General features: G+C 40.5%; 1 protein-coding gene across 1 annotated transcript; it reads left to right on the forward strand.

Annotated features, from left to right (window-relative positions):
• Positions 1 to 1,584: 1,584 nt before the first annotated feature.
• LOC103464056 (putative protein TPRXL) lies at positions 1,585 to 16,219 on the forward strand. Its single transcript, XM_008407857.2, has 4 exons — positions 1,585 to 1,935; positions 11,186 to 11,935; positions 12,990 to 13,141; positions 14,206 to 16,219. The coding sequence occupies exons 1-4, from the start codon at positions 1,845 to 1,847 to the stop codon at positions 14,245 to 14,247; spliced, it is 1,035 nt and encodes a 344-aa protein (XP_008406079.1). The 5' UTR covers positions 1,585 to 1,844; the 3' UTR covers positions 14,248 to 16,219.
• Positions 16,220 to 18,371: the final 2,152 nt, after the last annotated feature.

Here is an 18,371-nt window from a genome sequence, read left to right on the forward strand (position 1 = left end):
GTGAATCTTGTTTTGAATATCAAGTGAGCGCTCTACGAACATTATGAAGTGTGTTTTGGTGGAACTGAAAGCAACTTTACTAACAGATATCTTCAAGTAGCAGCTGCTGTTTTGTAAAGTGAAAGAATCCGCTTTAAAGCTGGAGAGGGAATAACAAAAGGGAACAGACTGAAAAAGTACAAATGATTTCCTTTTTTTGTATTTGAATCCTCAAATTTTACTTCTAAATTATTTTCATAATTGTTCCCTTTTGTCAAAATTGTATTTTAAAAATGTTTTGTATATTTTTAAGCCAAATTTGCTAATACTGTATTTTATGTTGGCAAAAGCAAATTATACCACAAGTACTATTAATCTATTTAAAAAAACTGAACAAGGCCCAGCTTTATGCAATGCTATGGTGAAGGTTGGCCAGCAGGTGTCGCCAGAGCTCAGGATATTTCATGAATACGACTGATGAGTAACTGTATCAATACCTATACTTTAGGATAGGTGTGTGTGTGATTGCGAATGTCGTCTTCAAGATATGTCACTGAAGTTTTGACAAAATCAAGAACCGCCTTCAAGACGAAAACTTGACGCTCCGAAGTCAGAACAGTGTTGTTTCCCTCCACACTGGAGTTTCAGACAGCGTGTCCTCTCAACGGAACGCGGAGCAATTATATATGAATTTATCACTGATATATTTATATATCATACTTTTCCAGCGCAATATAGAACTAAAATCATATTTCGTATGTTCAGGTACCCTATGTGCGAATGAAGTTATTAATAGTGAGCGATTAGATGAAAACATCCAGCAATTCAATTGGATCCATGACGATTTCCTCAGGTTCTGGGTGAAGTCTTCATGGATCTTATTTGATTTTGCATAGCGTTGAAATAAACTAATAAAATAGATAAACTAGGAGTTTTTCTGGATTCTAAGTTTGTTCCAATTCCTGCTCAGGGTTGAGTGAAGCATCCTCTGGATCACTTTGTTCTAACTACTAGGTTTGACTCCTGCTCTGGGTTGAGTGAAGCTGCTGCTGTCATCAATCAGGGAAGGGTTACACTTCCAAACGAAATGAAGTCCACCACTCTGCAAAAGGTTTTTCACCAATACTCTAAGAATGTAACAAAAAAAAAAGAGCTGCTTGCCATTGCAGTTGCTCACTTTCCACTTTTGGGAAACTTATTTTTAGATTATGTTAATCAGTTATTAACTTAAAAAGTAATTCTTAGCCAATCAAAGATGGTAGCAGCTTCATAAACAGAAAATAGCACCAAAGCGCCAAAGAATTTCCCTGCTTACAGCTAATAAACTATATGGGGCGATTTATTTCTCACTTCCTCCTTGTCATACGCTAAAGTGGAGTTATTTCCGGTCCCCGCAATAAATGACTTTTAGATCAAGGGTGGTGGAAATGTTTTCTCTCATGCATAAGTAATTTCACTTTGCAGAAACATCCATCAGACGGAGAGAGGCTGCGTCCTGAGTGGCGAGGTCCAACACGGACACGCAGACTTGTATTGAACACGGAACACGTGGCACTGGTGCTGCGGAAAGAGAGAGAGAGAGAGAGAGAGAGAGAGAGAGAGAGAGAGAGAGAGAGCAAGCAACAACAGCGACCCTCCTTCTTTTCAGTCCCTCCAGCCACGCGTCCACTGCCAGGAGCTCCTGCTGCCGCTGGTGACCAGACACGACCAGACCCGCTTCAGACACCCAGCCGCCCGGTTCCGACTACATTCACTGGAGGAAAGTCTTCCATCGGACCGCGAACGAGACAGAGAGAGAGAGGTCCTGGCCAGAGACATTTTTACAGGAAACGATACTCAACTCCGTTCGCTGTCTTTCTGAAGAGATGATGATGATGAAGATCGAGATGATGGAGGCCAAACTCTTGTTTGCTCTTTGTGCGCTTTTGCTCGTTAACATGGGGTCCGCTGGTGAAGGTATGTATTATTTATTTTTTTTATTTTTGTTTAATTGTTCAAATAGTGTCTCTACTGTTTTACTAAGTTACCGTCAGGGCCGCCTCTAGAAAGTTTTGGGGCCAAGAACAATCCTGGGGTGGCACACCAAAAAAAAAAAAAAAAACTTAAAACACAACAGAGTGTCATTGCGTGTGGCTAATTACCCTCTTTAGCTGCACTTTTAACTTTTAAAACTAACATGTTTTGGACCTGATGTCATTTGAGGAGAAGTAGACATTCAGCTTTTCTTCTATGAAGGACTAAAAAGAAAATAACAGAATAGAACTAGTTTGAAAAATAGAAAAACAAGCCATGAAAGTGTGGAAACTTGTGCTTGATTTGTTAGATTTGAATAAAGAAATATCATGTAAATGTGATCATTCTGTTGAAGTTAATGTATTTATTTTAATAAATAACTAAACGCTACAGTTCTCTAAAACTTGTCAATTGCTCTCTTACGTTCATGTTATGATTATAAAACTGCAAATGTCCCTGATCCACCCACTGCTTCCTCCCTGCATCACCCTAGACGACACGCTTCTCGCCGTCGCCAAATATGTCAACATAACAATAACGGTCCTTCAGTTGTCATCACCCCTTTTTGACAGTCAGCTTTAAAAAAAAAATAAAGTGATCGCATTTAACCTGACGAGTGACACAAATGATTAAACACATTCATAATTATTTCAACATTTATACATAAATACTCAAATGGGAAATTTATTACTGTATGTGTTGAAACCCCTCAACACACCGCAGTCTAAAGTGAGCTTCTATAAGCTTCGCTTCGCTTCCGCCCCTGCTTTCATGGCAGCGACGCTCCATCCTCGTCTGCCTACCTTCTTACCTTCCTCTTCCTTTTTCGGGTTACACGTCTCGCACATCCTGTGTACCTCTCTCAAACCGCATTCCGTTTTCAGTCCTACCTGTTTCAAACCACTTTTTTGTTGTCGTCGTCGTTTTTTACCGTCATCACCTCCCACATGAAAAGAGAAAATGAGCCTCTGACATTTGAAAAGGTTCTCGTTGGCCCGAGCTGTCTACCTAAACGGACAGAAACCAGCGGGACTCCGCCGGAGCGTGTTTATTGGCTGTAATTGACGAGAGGAAGAACATCGTGATAAATGACACTTCTAATTATGCGCAGCAGCACAATGTCATTTTGCGCACTTTGTGCTAATTGGCTTGCCTCTGTGGTGCAGCTGACTTTATGCAGAGCATTAAAGCTTCTTACTGTGGAAGGAAGGGGGAAAAAAAGTGGCATTTAATTAACTTTTTCCTTGAAAATCTCCACAGCATACTCTTGACCTTTGTGACCTCTTGAATCTTTCTTGTAATTTCTTTTTTTTATACACAGAGCTAATGGGAAAAAATGCTTCCACTGATGCAGAGAGCTTATTATGTAACATATTGCAATAAATACCATACATTGAAGTGGAAAAGTACTTACCTACAGTGTCAACGCTGTCTTTTGCCTTTTTTTCACACTATAGATTACCATTTAAAATCAGACATTACCTGTGTAAATGCAAAACAATGTTTTAGTGATGACATTGAGAGAAATCTAATGACCTTCTGGCTGGTTGTGCTGCCCTTGGCAACAACGTCTGCCACCAAATGTTTGTGATTGAGGAAAATAAATCTTTTAACTCACAGTGGGGGGGATTTCGACCCACTCTTCTCTGATTAATTGTTTTATTTCAGCCACGATGGAGGGTTTTCAAGCAAGAGCAATTTGTTTAGGGTTATGTGACAAGATCTCAGATTTAAATCCAGACTTTGACTAGGCCATTCCAAACCCTTTACTTTGTTTTTATAGAGGTGAACTTGCTAGTATCCTTTCTTTCTTTCTTTCTTTCTTTCTTTCTTTCTTTCTTTCTTTCTTTCTTGTTCTGGTTTTGAAGCAGTGAAGTGCAGTGAACACTACCACCTTTGTGTTTTCTAGTTGGTTTAATGCTCATTTTTCTGGCTCGCTCTTCAGTTTGACAGCAGACATAAAGGGACCCATACGTTCCAAGAACTTACACTTTTGTCTCCTCAGTTCCACAGAAAATCTTCTTGACAATCTTCAGAGTTATCTAAATACATTTGACAACTGTGAGATGGGTTTTTGGCTGCTTTTGGGAAGCAGTGGTTTTCCCTTTGGGGAAAACTACCATGGATGGCATTTTGGCTCTGCGTCTTTCTATCATGAAATGTGGAAGCCCCAAAGACTTGGAGAAGGCTTTGTAAGCTTTTCTAGACTGATACGTGTCAATCACTTAGCTATTTAATCTTTTTCTTTTTTAGATTTCAGGTGTGTTGCTTTTTTTGCCCTTCTAGCCTACTTCATGTTGTCAGACAGGCTCTGTTTACGTGGTTTCTTGATTCAAAATATCTGAAAGTAAAACTGAACTCCACTTTCCAAAAAAAAGTGGTCCTTCATGACTATTGGTGAGCAGTTACTTTGTCCCGTAAGTCTAGGTTGGCAAAGAGTTTCACTTTTTTCTTTTTATCAATGACATTAAGGAGATACAAAGCCTTCTGTACTTCCTCAGGATATCTTTATCTGATGATTCGATGCATTTTAAGCGTGACACAAATTGTAGAAACATTTGAGCCAACAGCTACGCAAGTTCTTGTTATAACTTGATATCAGTACCTGGCCCGCCCGTGTCTTTTCTGTAAATTTGGACGGAGCCTCTTCCCAGCAGTGATCGCTGAGTATGACTGCTGTGTTTTACTGGCAGGCAGTGAGGGAAGTAAACTTCCCCAGGCACATGCTGCATTGCTCAGAGAGTGCATGAGTAAGATGCTCTAATATCTTAAGAGAGGGAAGAGCTTCAGTGGAAAACAGCGAGTCTCTTCATACACCTCCTGCTCGCACACACAGAAACATAAACATAAATATATATATATTTAAAAAAAAGCCAGACTCCTAGTCCAGCGTTTGACCGAAGCAGCAAAAGCCGCTTCGGCGAACAAGGGCTGCATTATCCAGGCAACCACCTCTGTCTATTTATGAGTGTATCAGTTCTGGTATCATCCAGAGTTCAAATAGGGCCTCTCTTTCTCTCTCTCTCTGCCAGTGAGTTCTGTGTGAATGATTGTGGAGGTAATGAAAGGCATCAGGGTAGTGTGTTAGTGAACGGTAATGACTCCACATTAGATTAGCGCTCTGGTTTGCATCAAAGGGAGGAACAGAAATGGATCTTTAGGTATATAGCGATGAAGACGTTAAAGACGGGGCAAACAGAGGACACGAAGGTCATCATTAAAAGGATATAAGTGTGCTTCAGTGTCTAAACACTACTTATTGGCAGCAGCAGCAGCAGGGAACCTTGAATATACAGTGACTGTAGCTACAGTACGTCCGGAAACTATTCACTGCTTCCTTTTTTCCACATTTGGTTATTCCAAATTGTATTAAATTAATCACTTTCCTCAAAATCCTGGCTGAAGATAGCTGAACTGAGCCAGTGGTGTTGCGTTCAAAGACGCGAGGCTGTAATTGTTGCCCAAGGTGGATCAACAAAGAATTAATCAGAGGCTGTGAATGCTTTCGTTAATGTGATTTCTTGGTTTTCTATTTTTAATAAGTTTGCAAAATACTCACACACACAAAAAAAATCAGTCAACATAGTCATGGGGAGTTTGTGTGCAGAATTTCACACATAATTCAATACAATTTGGAATAAGGCATTAACACAACAAAATGTGGAAAACTATGAATATTACCAAACAAGTATATACACAGATATTTACATTCACTCTATAAACAAACACATAATTATACTCCCAGGTTCTGACATTAAATCGGACACAAATTTTCCTGTTTTAGTGTCGGTGTTGGTAAGAACATTTAAGACCACTTTGTCTTTCGCCGATTCTGAAAGCCCAGGCCAGGTTGTGGTTTCTAGACACACGGTACAGAGTATCTGAAATAAAAGGAGACAAAAGTGTGAATGTATTTCAAGGTAACAGCTTGTTGAAAAAAATCAAAAGATAAGCAAGATGTCAGAAAGAGAGAACGATTGACCTCCAAAAGTCCGGTTTATCCCTGGATATCATTTACTTTCTTTGTTATAGCATTTGTACACAAGTTTAAACAGGAATCATGCCTTCCAGGACATCTGGTGATAAATATAATCCATAGTGAAAGATGTCCTGCACCAACATGGGCAGAAAGGCCACTCAGCAAAAAGTAATCCAGAAAAAAAAGCAGATTAGAGTTTTTTAAAATGCTCCCTCTGTGTGAAGTACAGAGGGAGGAGCATGATGTTGTTTGGGATTTGCTATAGGGCTGCTGTGTTTCACAAGATAGATGGCATCATGGGAAAAAAAAACAAAAAAAACTGGTGTGGAAATATTTAAGCAATACCTCAATACATCTTCCAGGAAGTGAAAGCTCGGGTAGAAATTGTTCTTGGAAATGGATGAAGACTTGGCACCTAGCTTTAAGGAGATCTCCTGCAAGGCACACTTGTTTTGGAAGATAAGGAGTTATCTGAAAAAGAAAGTAGCGAGAGACACAGCCCAAGTTTTGATGCAACATCTTTAAATGAAGAAACGCCTCAGGCTAAATGAAAAGGTTTCTACATGTATTCTTTAAGTTGTTCCTCTCAGAAAGTCTGGTTGAATATTTCTGAAAACGCCTTCAGTAATTTGGATGTACAGGTCCTTCTCAAAATATTAGCATATTGTGATAAAGTTTATTATTTTCCATAATGTAATGATAAAAATTAAACTGTCATATATTTTAGATTCATTGCACAGCAACTGAAATATTTCAGGTCTTTTATTGTTTTAATACTGATGATTTTGGCATACAGCTCATGAAAACCCAAAAGTCTAAAAAAATTAGAATATTTCACCCGACCAATAAAAGAAAAGTGTTTTAATACCAAAAATGTCTAACTTCAAATAATTATGTTCAGTTATGCAGCTAATACTTGGTCAGGAATCCTCTTGCAGCATTCAAGGTGGCGTGGCATGGAGGCAATCAACCTTTGGCACTGCTGAGGTGTTATGGAGGCCCATGATGCTTCGATAGGCCTTAAGCTCATCCAGAGTTTTGGGTCTTGCGTCTCTCAACTTTCTCTTCACAATATCCCACAGATTCTCTATGGGGTTCAGGTCAGGAGAGTTGACAGGCCAACAGTAACACCATGGTCAGTAATACCAGTGGTTCTGGCTCTGTGAGCAGGTGCCAGGTTGTGCTGAAAAATGAAATCTTCATCTCCATAAAGCTTTTCAGCAGTTGGAAGCATGAAGTGCTCCGAAATCTTCTGATAGCTGCTGCATTGACCCTGCCCTTGATAAAACACAGTGGACCAACACCAGCAGCTGACATGGCTCCCCAGACCATCACTAACTGTGGGTACTTGACACTGGACTTCTGGCCTTTTGGCATTTCCTTCTCCCCAGTCTTCCTCCAGACTCTGGCACCTTGATTTCCGAATGACATGCARAATTTGCTTTCATCCGAAAAAAGTACTTTGGACCACTGAGCAACAGTCCAGTGCTGCTTCTCTGTAGCCCAGGTCAGGCGCTTCTGCCGCTCTTTCTGGTTCAAAAGTGGCTTGACCTTTGACCTGGGGAATGCGGCACCTGTAGCCCATTTCCTGCGCACGCCTGAGCATGGTGGCTCTGGATGTTTCTACTCCAGACTCAGTCCACTGCTTCCGCAGGTTCCCCAAGGTCTGGAATCGGCCTTCTCCACAATCTTCCTCAGGGTCCGGTCACCTCTTCTCGTGGTGCAGCGTTTTCTGCCACACTTTTTCCTTCCCACTGAGGTGCCTTGATGCAGCACTCTGCAAACAGTCTATTCGTTCAGAAATTTCTCTCTGTGTCTTCCCCTCTTGCTTGAGGGTGTCAATGATGACCTTCTGGACAGCAGTCAGGTCRGCAGTCTTACCCATGATTGCGGTTTTGAGTAATGAACCAGGCTGGGAGTTTTTAAAAGCCTCARGAATCTTTTGCAGGTGTTTAGAGTTACTTTGTTGATTCAGATGATGAGGTTAACTGCTCGTTCAGAGAACCTTTTCATGATATGCTAATTTTTTGAGATGGGAATTTTGGGTTTTCATGAGCTGTATGGAAAAATCATCAGTATTAAAACAATAAAAGACCTGAAATATTTCAGTTGCTGTGCAATGAATCTAAAATATATGACAGTTAAATTTGTATCATTACATTATGGAAAATAATGAACTTTTTCACAATATGCAAATTTTTTGAGAAGGACCTGTAAAGCTATCTTCTGCATGTTTGTGATACTTGCTTCGACTGGACAAGTTCTGTCTTTCCATAAAAAAAAGGGTTTATCCACTTTTTACTGCATTAAGAAACAAACGACTTTAATAAATAAAACATACGTTAACAACTGGAGTCCTTTGAATGAATGCAGTGTTCCTGCACTGCATAAAGTTTCACATTTTCTATAAAATGAGAACGTGACACAATGAAAGTAGACCAAACTTTTTATTAAACACCCACGTGCACACACACACACACACACACACACACACACACACACACACACACACACACACACACACACACACACACACACATACAAAACAAAGAGCTTCAACTTGATTTGGGGAAAATCTGGGGCAGTGGTTAAAGCTTGCGTCTTCTAACGGGTCATAACGTCGAGGCCTGGATCAAAGGGGGAAAAACGAGAACAACCGCACAACTACAAAAATGTTTTTTTAAAAGAAAAGTAAAAAAAGAAAAGTCATAAGCCACAGCTCTTGTAGCTCCTCCAGGTCATGGTGGCTGCTCCCTTTGGCGTTTATGCTGTTACTAAGTGAATTCTTAGTATAAATAAAGTGTTTAACAAAAAGCCATTGGAAGCATAAAGATGTGCAAAGTTGATTGAAAGTATAAGGTATTTTCCACAGCACATTCAGGGATGACTCTTTCTTCTAGCTTGTTGACTGCTGTGAACGAGAGCTAAAGCAGATAGCAGGAAGGCTCAGCAGCAAAGGTTCTCCTTTTTAACTTTCCACCTCTGTTTGATGGATTGAGGTGGCTCTGTAAACACTGGCAGCTTTTTGTAAATGTCAGAGGTAAAATAGGTCTGTGGGTAATAAAAGTCATGAATCATAATTATTTTGTCTTTAAAATGCCAATAATAGTAATAGTTAATCAATAGCTTTACAGTTGTTGTCCCCTTCCTACTGCCGTTTTATGTGTGTAAATGAACCATCTTGTGTGTTTATTTCCATTAAGTATTTAAATGAATTTTCAGAGTATAAAACCACAAAAATACTCAAAACTCATAGAATTGATCATTTTCGAAAACATGATTATATTGCACCCAGTTTGGTTTAGTTTTGATTCTTTTCTTTGAGTATTAGCCCAAACAATTCATAAAATGCAAGGGATTATAACACTTTACTAATACAAAACAACTAGACAACCGTCTCCTGATAGATATAATTTGCTTGAATGACTTATTCATGTTCTTTAGTGCATCTTGAGTAGAGAATGTAAAAATGACTTTGTCAAAACTGATAAGAATTGTTCTGCTAGCTGCTATTAGCAGACATCAGTTCGAAACATCCCACCAACAGTGGGAATCTGCATCTGCAGGGGAAGGCTTTAAAATGAAAGGTTGGGTCGTCAGACCTTTTGTTTTCTATCACGCACTGGCTCAGAAATGTGCACATAACTTAGTATGTTACTTCAGATTTGCACTAGCTAGGCAAAAAAAAAAAAGACTTATTTGTCTTCGTCCATTTTGGATGAACCACTGACTCGATTTCCAGCGACACCAGCGTGAGCAGCTGCTCAACTGGACTGTAGCCGCAACACTTCTGTGTTCATTAAACTCGCGTAAAAGGAAGACTTTTGCACCCATACGCTATCCATATTTGTTTTGGTACGGTGCCAGTTGAGATTTTGAGGCTATTGTCTTTGTCTCTTTAAAGTTTATCAGCGCGGAAGTACTAACGAACTTTAAAGGAGCAGGAAACGAGCAGCTGCTTCAGAGTTGAAAGGCTATCTTTAGCGTGGTTCTTATCTCAGTTTTTCCATGTTCAGAAGTGGGTCGCGGTGCTTGTGAAAAGGTTACAATGCTACCAGACGTGACACAAACACAACACCTGCAGTCCCAAAGAGTTTGCTGCCTAAAAAGTAGAGCAAAGAGAAGGTCAGCCGCACCTGCAGGTTGTCTGGAGAATCGCAGCGGTGGACAATGTCGTAAAAGTTAGTTAGGATGCGATTCAGGTGCTGTTTGGGGGAGAAGAGAGAAGTGATTAAATGCTGTGTGACTTTTCACATGAGGGTGAGAAAAGTGGAAGTGAGATCCTTCCCCCACCACGGATTCACACACTCATTCTCCGTCTGCCTTTCACACACTCACGTTGGTTCACACTTCAGATGTTTTCACTACCAGACAGGCACCTGGTATCTGCACAATACCTAATAAGATGATTGAAGCTGCAGTCATATTTGCCTTTTTAATTTTGATATTCCATTGTCATCCATCTATCGTCTCTACCCACTGAAGAAAAATATTCAGTTATTTATTTAAACAGATGCAGAATTATTCAACCAACATTGCATATAAGCATTTCCATAAACACTTATTCAGTGGAAAATGTAGCACACAATTGATGTCTGTGACACTATAGAGCACATGACAAAAAAAAAAGTTAAGGTATTAAGTCGGTTCCCAACGCATCAGAAATGGCATTACTGCCGACATTTGTTTGTATTTTCTTAACTTAAGCTTCTCGACTTTTTAACACTGAGTTCTAACTTTTACAATAAATTTTAATTTAACCTTTATGAAAGCCATCATTTATATGCTTCAACAAATAATGTGCTAAAGGAATCAACAACAAAATAAGGCAACGGGACATCGTGACGACTGACGCATGCAGGAGCCACCGACGGCAATTTCCAGCAAAACAGTAACTTTAAGTAATTTTAAAATCTCACTTATAAAGCGTATTTGTCCACAAAACCTAGTGACGTCAATGGCTTGTTATAGTCGAGACAATCGATTGTGTTGAATTGAGATATTGTTGAGCTTTCTTTGCCTCATTGATTTCATCCTATCTTTCTTGCTTGCGAGGTAAGAACTAAATAGACACAGTATCTCGCAGATGAAATACATTCTGTCACTTAAGCTGAAAATGAAAAAACAAGATATTTATTTAGACTTCTATGCCACAAACTCTTCATTAAGAAACACTTCATTAGCTTAATTGACAATTTTTTTTTCTTTCTGCAGCTGCTAACTCAACGACTGTGCAGAAACCTGAACCCACCAAGAGTGGAAACTCAGTGACTCAGCTGCCATTAGTGGCCCCTGTTGCTTCCAACCTTTCCACTGAAACTGGAACCAACAAAACCAACACGACCGGAACTTTCTCCGCATCCACACCACGTACGACTCAATCATCATCGGATCACAGCACAGCTTTACATGATGCTCCGCCCTCTTCTACACCTTCAAACAACTCCGCTCAAAATAAAACCTCCTCCGCTACTCCCGACTCAATGCCTAACACCACGATGACGACGGCGGCGTCTAACGCCACGTCGTCCAACGCCACGTCGTCCAACGCCACGTCGTCCAACGCCACGTCGTCCAACGCCTCGTCGTCCAACGCCTCGTCGTCCAACGCCACGTCGCCCAACGCCACGTCATCCAATGACTCGTCGTCCAACGCCACGTCGCCCAATGCCACGTCGTCCAACACCACGTCGTCCAACGCCACGTCGTCCAACGCCTCGTCGTCCAATGACTCGTCGTCCAACGCCACGTTGCCCAACGCCACGGTGCCCAACACCACGTCATCCAACGCCACGCCACCCAACGCCACGTCGTTTCGAGGCACCACCACTTCTCATCCATCCACAAATACTAATCAGTCCAGCTATGCAACAACTAAACCCTCCCTGGTCACCACCACGGCTCTGCTGAACATCACCTCCACCCATTCAGGGAGTTCATCCCAGCTCAACATACAGGGCAGCAGTAAGTACAAAATAAGTGTCCAGCTTTTGTCCTGGATGAAGCCCAGAGTGAATTGAAGCGACAAAAGCGGCGTTGTTCTTTGTTTTCCAGTGCACACCAGCCCGTCTCTCCTCACTCACAAACACAAATGTCCCGTTGACGTTCTGTTCAGGCGCCGTCACTACCAAGCACTACATGATTATATGTTCGTTTGAAAAAGGGACAGAGGCGTCATCCAGGCTTTGACGATTCAGTTGTGTGTCTTGTATATCTGCCTGCTACTGTCTGCCTTTCAGATGATTTGTATATCTACAGCTGCAGATATATGAATACTCAGTTTGGACATCTTTTGTCTTTCAGTAGAGGATTTAATCTAGGCCGAAGGTATTGAAGTAAAAGAAATGCTTCTCGTCCGTTGAGCATCTATTCCAGCCAAAGTTCTCGCCTTGTTCTTCTCGCTGTGCGGTTTTATTAGGCCTTTGGGATTTTGTCATTTTCCATTAAGCAGAGGAACAGCTCCTTGTGGTTATTATTAGTTTAACCGGAGGATGTCAAACAAAACTTGTAAGTGTATTAAACATTGCCCCATGGCGACATCCTTTTAGGGAACAGCAGGACTGAAATGTTGAGATGCTTTCCAGCTCAATGAGAGAACTTTGTTTAACCACATTTTTATCATAGGTTTATTTAATTTCTGATTAATATTCATTATTTGTTTATTCATTTTCACGTTTAATCACATTGGAGAACAGAAACACTAATGTATTTTTTGGGTTTTATGTAAAAAAAAAAATCAACAGAAAGTGTTGTATTGTAGTGAAGTGGAATGGAAATAATAGTTTTCAAAAATCCATCCATTTTCTTATACCCTTGTCCCTCAGTGGGGTCAGAAGGGTTGCTGGTGCCTATCTCCAGCTAGTGCCTGCATTTAGCTACAATCAGAGATTAAAACAAATAACATTGGCATTTAAATTTGTATCATGTTAGCTGAAAGTAAACATTAATCTGACATGGTGGACGATGCGATTGCATTAAACAGAGAAATGGCGCCTTACTGATTTTCTCCCTCCGGCAGATTTTCATGACTCTCCCGGACTGGACCCCCTTCTGGTTGGCTTGGTGTCGGCATTCGTCATCACTGCCATCGTCATCACGCTGCTGCTCTTCCTCAAGTTCCGCAGAAGACAAAACGGACCACGGTTTCACCGGCTGCAGGACCTACCAATGGTAAACCGGCTGCCTGCATTTAGGCAACTCTGAGTCTGCCTAAACTCAGAGATTTCACACAAAAATATGGTGGGCCTCCAGGTTTACCCCTACTGTCCCAAACTGTTTCACTTCCTAATGTTGGTCGTCTTAAGTTTTATATCAACGCAACACCTTACAGGAGTATCAAAAAACCACAACATTTGAATATATTTTTGAGGGGCTTTCAAGTGAAACCAGCTGGCAGTGGTGCACAAATATGAAAGCAAGAAGGGAAATACCCAAAGAAATGTCAATATGTCCTGACACTTGAGGCATACAGTGTAACAAAATAATTTTATTTTGTTTGTTTGATTGATTGTTTTAAACATAAAAGGAATTTATAACCTTTATTTCTTTTATTTAAACCATGAAATGTCAGACTTTTATTCAGAAAATGCTAATAACAGCGAACATGTTAGCATTAGCATGTTGAAATCAAGACCAAACAGTATCTACTACTCAAATCAAAAACTATGCTCCCACTAGCTACAGTATTAGCAAACAGGCTGCAAATAGCATGTAAGCTAAGATTGTGTGCTATAATAACAGCAGCTATTATTCTATCATTAGCTAATGTGCTAACATTATTTAGCCACCAGATTAAAACATAATCGTATGGTTGTATTTGCTAATCTCCAGACCGTGTCTAACAGCTCATTAGCTAATACTTTTTGGCATGCTAACACCAACTCTCCTCACATTGACTCTGACAAGTGCCCTCTACGTTTCCCGTGTTTGCACCGGATGCTATTTTGGAGTCTCTGAGTTTAGGAGGCAGAATGCGTTTGAAAGCCACACTATTTACATTTTTATTGGTGGAAAAAGGCACTGTGTATCCAGGCAATACTCTCTTAAACGTTTTTTTCCCCAGGCATAGCTCCATTGTTACAAGGATTCCCAGAGTCTCAAACAGTTTAAATTCCCAATATATCACCCTTTTTTTTCTCTTTATGTCAATTTATGAGCTGGGTATTCTCAGGTCATATCAGTAACCAATCTGTCCAGTAATGTGATTGTTATTGTTTTGTTTCTTTCTTCCGTAGGACGACATGGAGGAAACGCCCCTGTCCATGTACACCTACTGAAGGGGTGTGGAGGCCCAACCAAAGTCTTTTCTACTCTTGAAACCAGGACAGTAATGCTGTGGTTGTTGAACCGGATCTTCTTAATTAGCACCAAACAGAAATCCACATGGGTAGCAGTAAGTTTATGTCTGGATTGCTTTTACTTACCCAGATTATCTGGACGCTTATCAGACACGGACCTAATTTAAATGGAAGTTTAACGATGAAACAGCCAGGAGGAATCCCTTTGGAAAGTGATCTGTGTTTGGTGTGTGATTTTTTTTTTTTTTTTTAAACTGGGGGGGAAAAGCCTTTGTTCACTTCTGTATATATAAAGTTTGAGGTTGTAAATATTGTTTTGCCCTTCAAGTGGTTGATAAAAGGTAAAGCAGAAGGAAACTGCTTTCGGTCCCCTCAGTCAGTGACGCTTAGACCCAGGCTGAGGCGATCGTGACGCTTCGTTGGGTTTAAGTCGGTACAGAGAGGAAAAGGAGGGAGGGAAGAAGAAACCTGATTTTTCTGTTAAGAAATTTGCACTTTACTTTTCAGGGGTAAGTGATGAGGGTAGACAGAGAGAAATTTGATTCTGGGGAATTTGGAAAAATGGATTTTGTAAATAGATTATCGACATTGTGCTTTTAATTGGCGGGTTTTTGTTGTTGGTTTTTTTGTTTTAAGCGTTAATAGATTTGTGTCTGTCAGTTGCGTACCAGTGAGGAGTTGCAGGCCTGGCAGGGATTACTTAGCGTTTGATTGTTGAAGGTTCTGTTGTCCTCAGGCATTTAGTCCAGAGTGCCTTACACATTTCAATGAAAAGACCTTCCTTGATTTCTCAGTTTATTTGCCAGATGAACAAAATTAGTTTTCAGATTTTAGCAATTATCATGTTGACACCCAGCCAAAGTAATGAAGCCGCGCCGTTTACTTGCTGCAGTTCTTCAGTCGGCACCGATGGAAAATAAAGGTTGGACGCTTAGCGTTAGCATTGCACATACTACTGATGCTGATTGCCAACATATAAAGGGCGAAGCAGTCTCCGTTCAAATTCAGCACAAATTTAGAATAAGTGGAGCCACTTGGCAACACGTTGTTTTACGTTCAGAAGTATTTTGTAGATTTTTACTGTACATAAAATTTATGCAAATATTCAAATGAAAAGGGTGTAGATGTGCATTATATCCATTTAGGCATGGGCTGGTTATCCGTATGACATCTGTACTTCACATCACTTGGTTCATATTACCTTATGGATCTGAAAGTTTTATAATAAAGTATCAGAGAAAGTGCTGCTAACTTGATACTGCTGCAGTGTTCCATCCCCCTCCCCCACCTATTGCTTCACAATGCCAGTCGCCTTGCTGAAAGAAGACAACAGCACATTCCCTCGCTTACAATATGACTTTTTTGCATCGGGTAAACATTTCTGGTAACCACAAATGGTCGTAGGTTGAAAGCTAAAGGACAGACACCCATCCACCTGGCACTTGGATGATGTTAGAAATTGATTTTGAATTCAGGCGTGACATTTCATGAGACTGTTTTAATTCTAGGTTGCCACAGAGAAAGTCGTACTGAGCCATGCCTAGATCCAACGCGGAATCAAACCCGACGAGTCTGAACTCAGTTTTTTGTGTCATTGTATGTCTGCAGGAACCACTGTTTCAATTAAAATGCAGCAGAAATTTAGAATGTGCAAGTTGCACGTTATTTGTTTTAAATTGTACATATTCATAAAGCAATGTTACGTTTTCCTGATGTTAGTTGATTTTTCAGCATCTCAATGGCAGAAATGGTCTCTGTGTGGCTGAGGCTGCAGGTCTTTAAAGCCCACAGCAAATCATTCATTCATCAATGTCATCATCACATGTGTTAAATGAATATTTCTGCCAATTTGTAAGTCACAGATTGCTTTTTTTTATGATTAAAGATGGTTTTTCTCCCGTGTCAGACGTCTGCCATAACCAACTCTGACTTCAGCGGCACCAACTCTGAACTCTGTGAAAGCGTCTATTTGTGCATGCCGGAACACAAAAGTCGATCTCTTGTTTTTCTCGGAAACAGACGTTTACTGTGGGCGAAAACACAAAACGCTCAGAGAGTCCCTGCATGCATCAGTGCTGTGTTTCACACAAGGCACACTGAACAATAAAGGGCAGATTAACATAAAATGTCAAGAAAATGGGTTTTATTCATGAGTCATCAGGGAACTTCAGATAAAATATGACTCTTTTTTTAAATTGTGGTTTCAAACAATATTTGCGACAAAACGCGGGTGGTGAATGCAGGACTGGTTTAGGTGTTTTAAAATGCCTCAAAACAAAATCGTCTTTTATTGCAGAATTATAAAATCATCCTGAAAGTTGTAGAAAAATCCAATCCAACAAATTTTAATTGACCATTGCCTCAGCTCCTCCAGACTAGCCACAAACAATTAGCAAGCAAACACCTGGTGGAACTGCATATCCGCTGGGCTTGTTATATGAACTATTTCTCAGTCCACTGCTTCCGCAAAGGTTTGTGAATGCTTGAAAGAGGAACGTCGTTGTGTTGGCCTGCTTAAAAGCAGAGCTTTGGGAAGAGCAGGAGCTTCTTAAAGAGACAAAGGCGCTAAATTGCAAAGTCACATTTCTTTTAAGTCACATTTGATGTACGCAGTATTTTTACAACAACTGAAAGTGACATAATTACTTGGTAGTGCTTTAAAATGACACTAGGTGGCTGGAAAACAGATAATACTTCCCCTTTAATTAAAGATAAAGCATCTTTTATTTTCAAGTGATTGCTGCTGATACTAATATCAGGGCCACTGGTGATTTTGTAAAAAAGAAAAAAATAACAAGCTGTTTATATTTAAGGCTGGATTGGACAAAACGTTTCAGTGTGAGTTCATGTTATATAAGTCATCTTTAGCAGGAAGTGTGGTTAATGAAATAGCGTCTTTGTAAATGCTGTGCAAAACGGAAATTTGGTGAAGTGTTACGTTTTGCATTGAGTTGAAATGTTCCAACTCTGTTTTGTTACACGCAGCGTGTGTGTGTTAGATTCAATGGATGCAGCACACTGGAAAACCGTCCACCTCAGCAACACACAGCACGGATGTGTGTGTGTGCCAACCTGACAGAACAACTCGCGGCAGACTTGACGGAACGAAGAAGAGCGTGTCATCTGTCTCGTGTAGGCAGAGATCGCTGCAGAGAGACTGGCTCCTTAATATCGATAATGGTTTTCCATTTCTTTCCCCCTCCACTTTGGTCAGTTTAACGGCAGCCAAAAAGCATCGCTCACTGGATTCCTCCTGAGCTGGAGAGTGCACCATGGGAGGATAAGATGCCCATTAAAAATCCATTACTCTGCCCAGCGTGGCAGAGTAATGGATTCTAGCATTGTGCCATCCATGATACCCAGAACTTTAAGGCCAAGTCTGTGATTCTTTAATGTATGTATAGACTATTAAAAGGCTGCCTGTGTGTTAATTAGTGAGCGTAGCTGCTTCTTATCTTCTGATCAAATAAAGACACCACTTTAGGGCAATTTGGACTTTCTTTTTTACTTTGTAAACAACCAGGGATCAGTTGTCTCAATACAGATCCCATGGTTGCCCTGAGCAAAGTTGCCCACATCAAAGCGCCACTTCGCCCTAGCAAGCTATAATCAGAACTGGCTTTTTAGTCGTCTCCCGAAAAAAATCAAACAATGTGGTTTAGCAATCTGCCTGTCACTCTGTCAGGACCTGTAATTTTTTGTAGTCGGTGCCGCATGTGAGAAGAAGCTACGGCAGCTATTACAACAGTGCTGTTAGTGTGGCTTTACGTTGAAATATTGTTAAAAAAAAACACAAAAAAAACCGAACCCACTGTTTCCTGTGCTTGATCGTTAACCAGGGGCACCGCCAGGAATCTTGGGCCCCATGACAAAAAATTAAATTGGACCCCCTTGCCCCCCGCACAGCTGCTGTTACAATTTTTTGAGTATATTTGAACCATCAAAAGCATCGCAATTTTAAAGGCTGGTTACAAATGCCTTTTTCTCTCTCCCTGTTTTTTTTTTTTTTTTGAAACCTGATTTTATCATTTTTATCGGCAGCATAGTAACTACCACAGTCGTTCTTGTCTTCCACTGACTGCTGCTGAACACCGTCACCGTCA

This window comes from Poecilia reticulata, linkage group LG4 (genome assembly GCF_000633615.1).
Source record: "Poecilia reticulata strain Guanapo linkage group LG4, Guppy_female_1.0+MT, whole genome shotgun sequence".
NCBI lineage: Eukaryota > Metazoa > Chordata > Actinopteri > Cyprinodontiformes > Poeciliidae > Poecilia > Poecilia reticulata.

Excerpts from the sequence above, each read along its gene's own strand:
- LOC103464056 (XM_008407857.2), top strand. The coding sequence starts at position 1,845 with ATGATGATGATGAAGATCGAGATGATGGAGGCCAAACTCTTGTTTGCT. Across the intron at positions 1,936-11,185 it reads CATGGGGTCCGCTGGTGAAG|CTGCTAACTCAACGACTGTG; the intron begins GTATGTATTATT and ends TTCTTTCTGCAG. Across the intron at positions 13,142-14,205 it reads GGCTGCAGGACCTACCAATG|GACGACATGGAGGAAACGCC; the intron begins GTAAACCGGCTG and ends TTTCTTCCGTAG.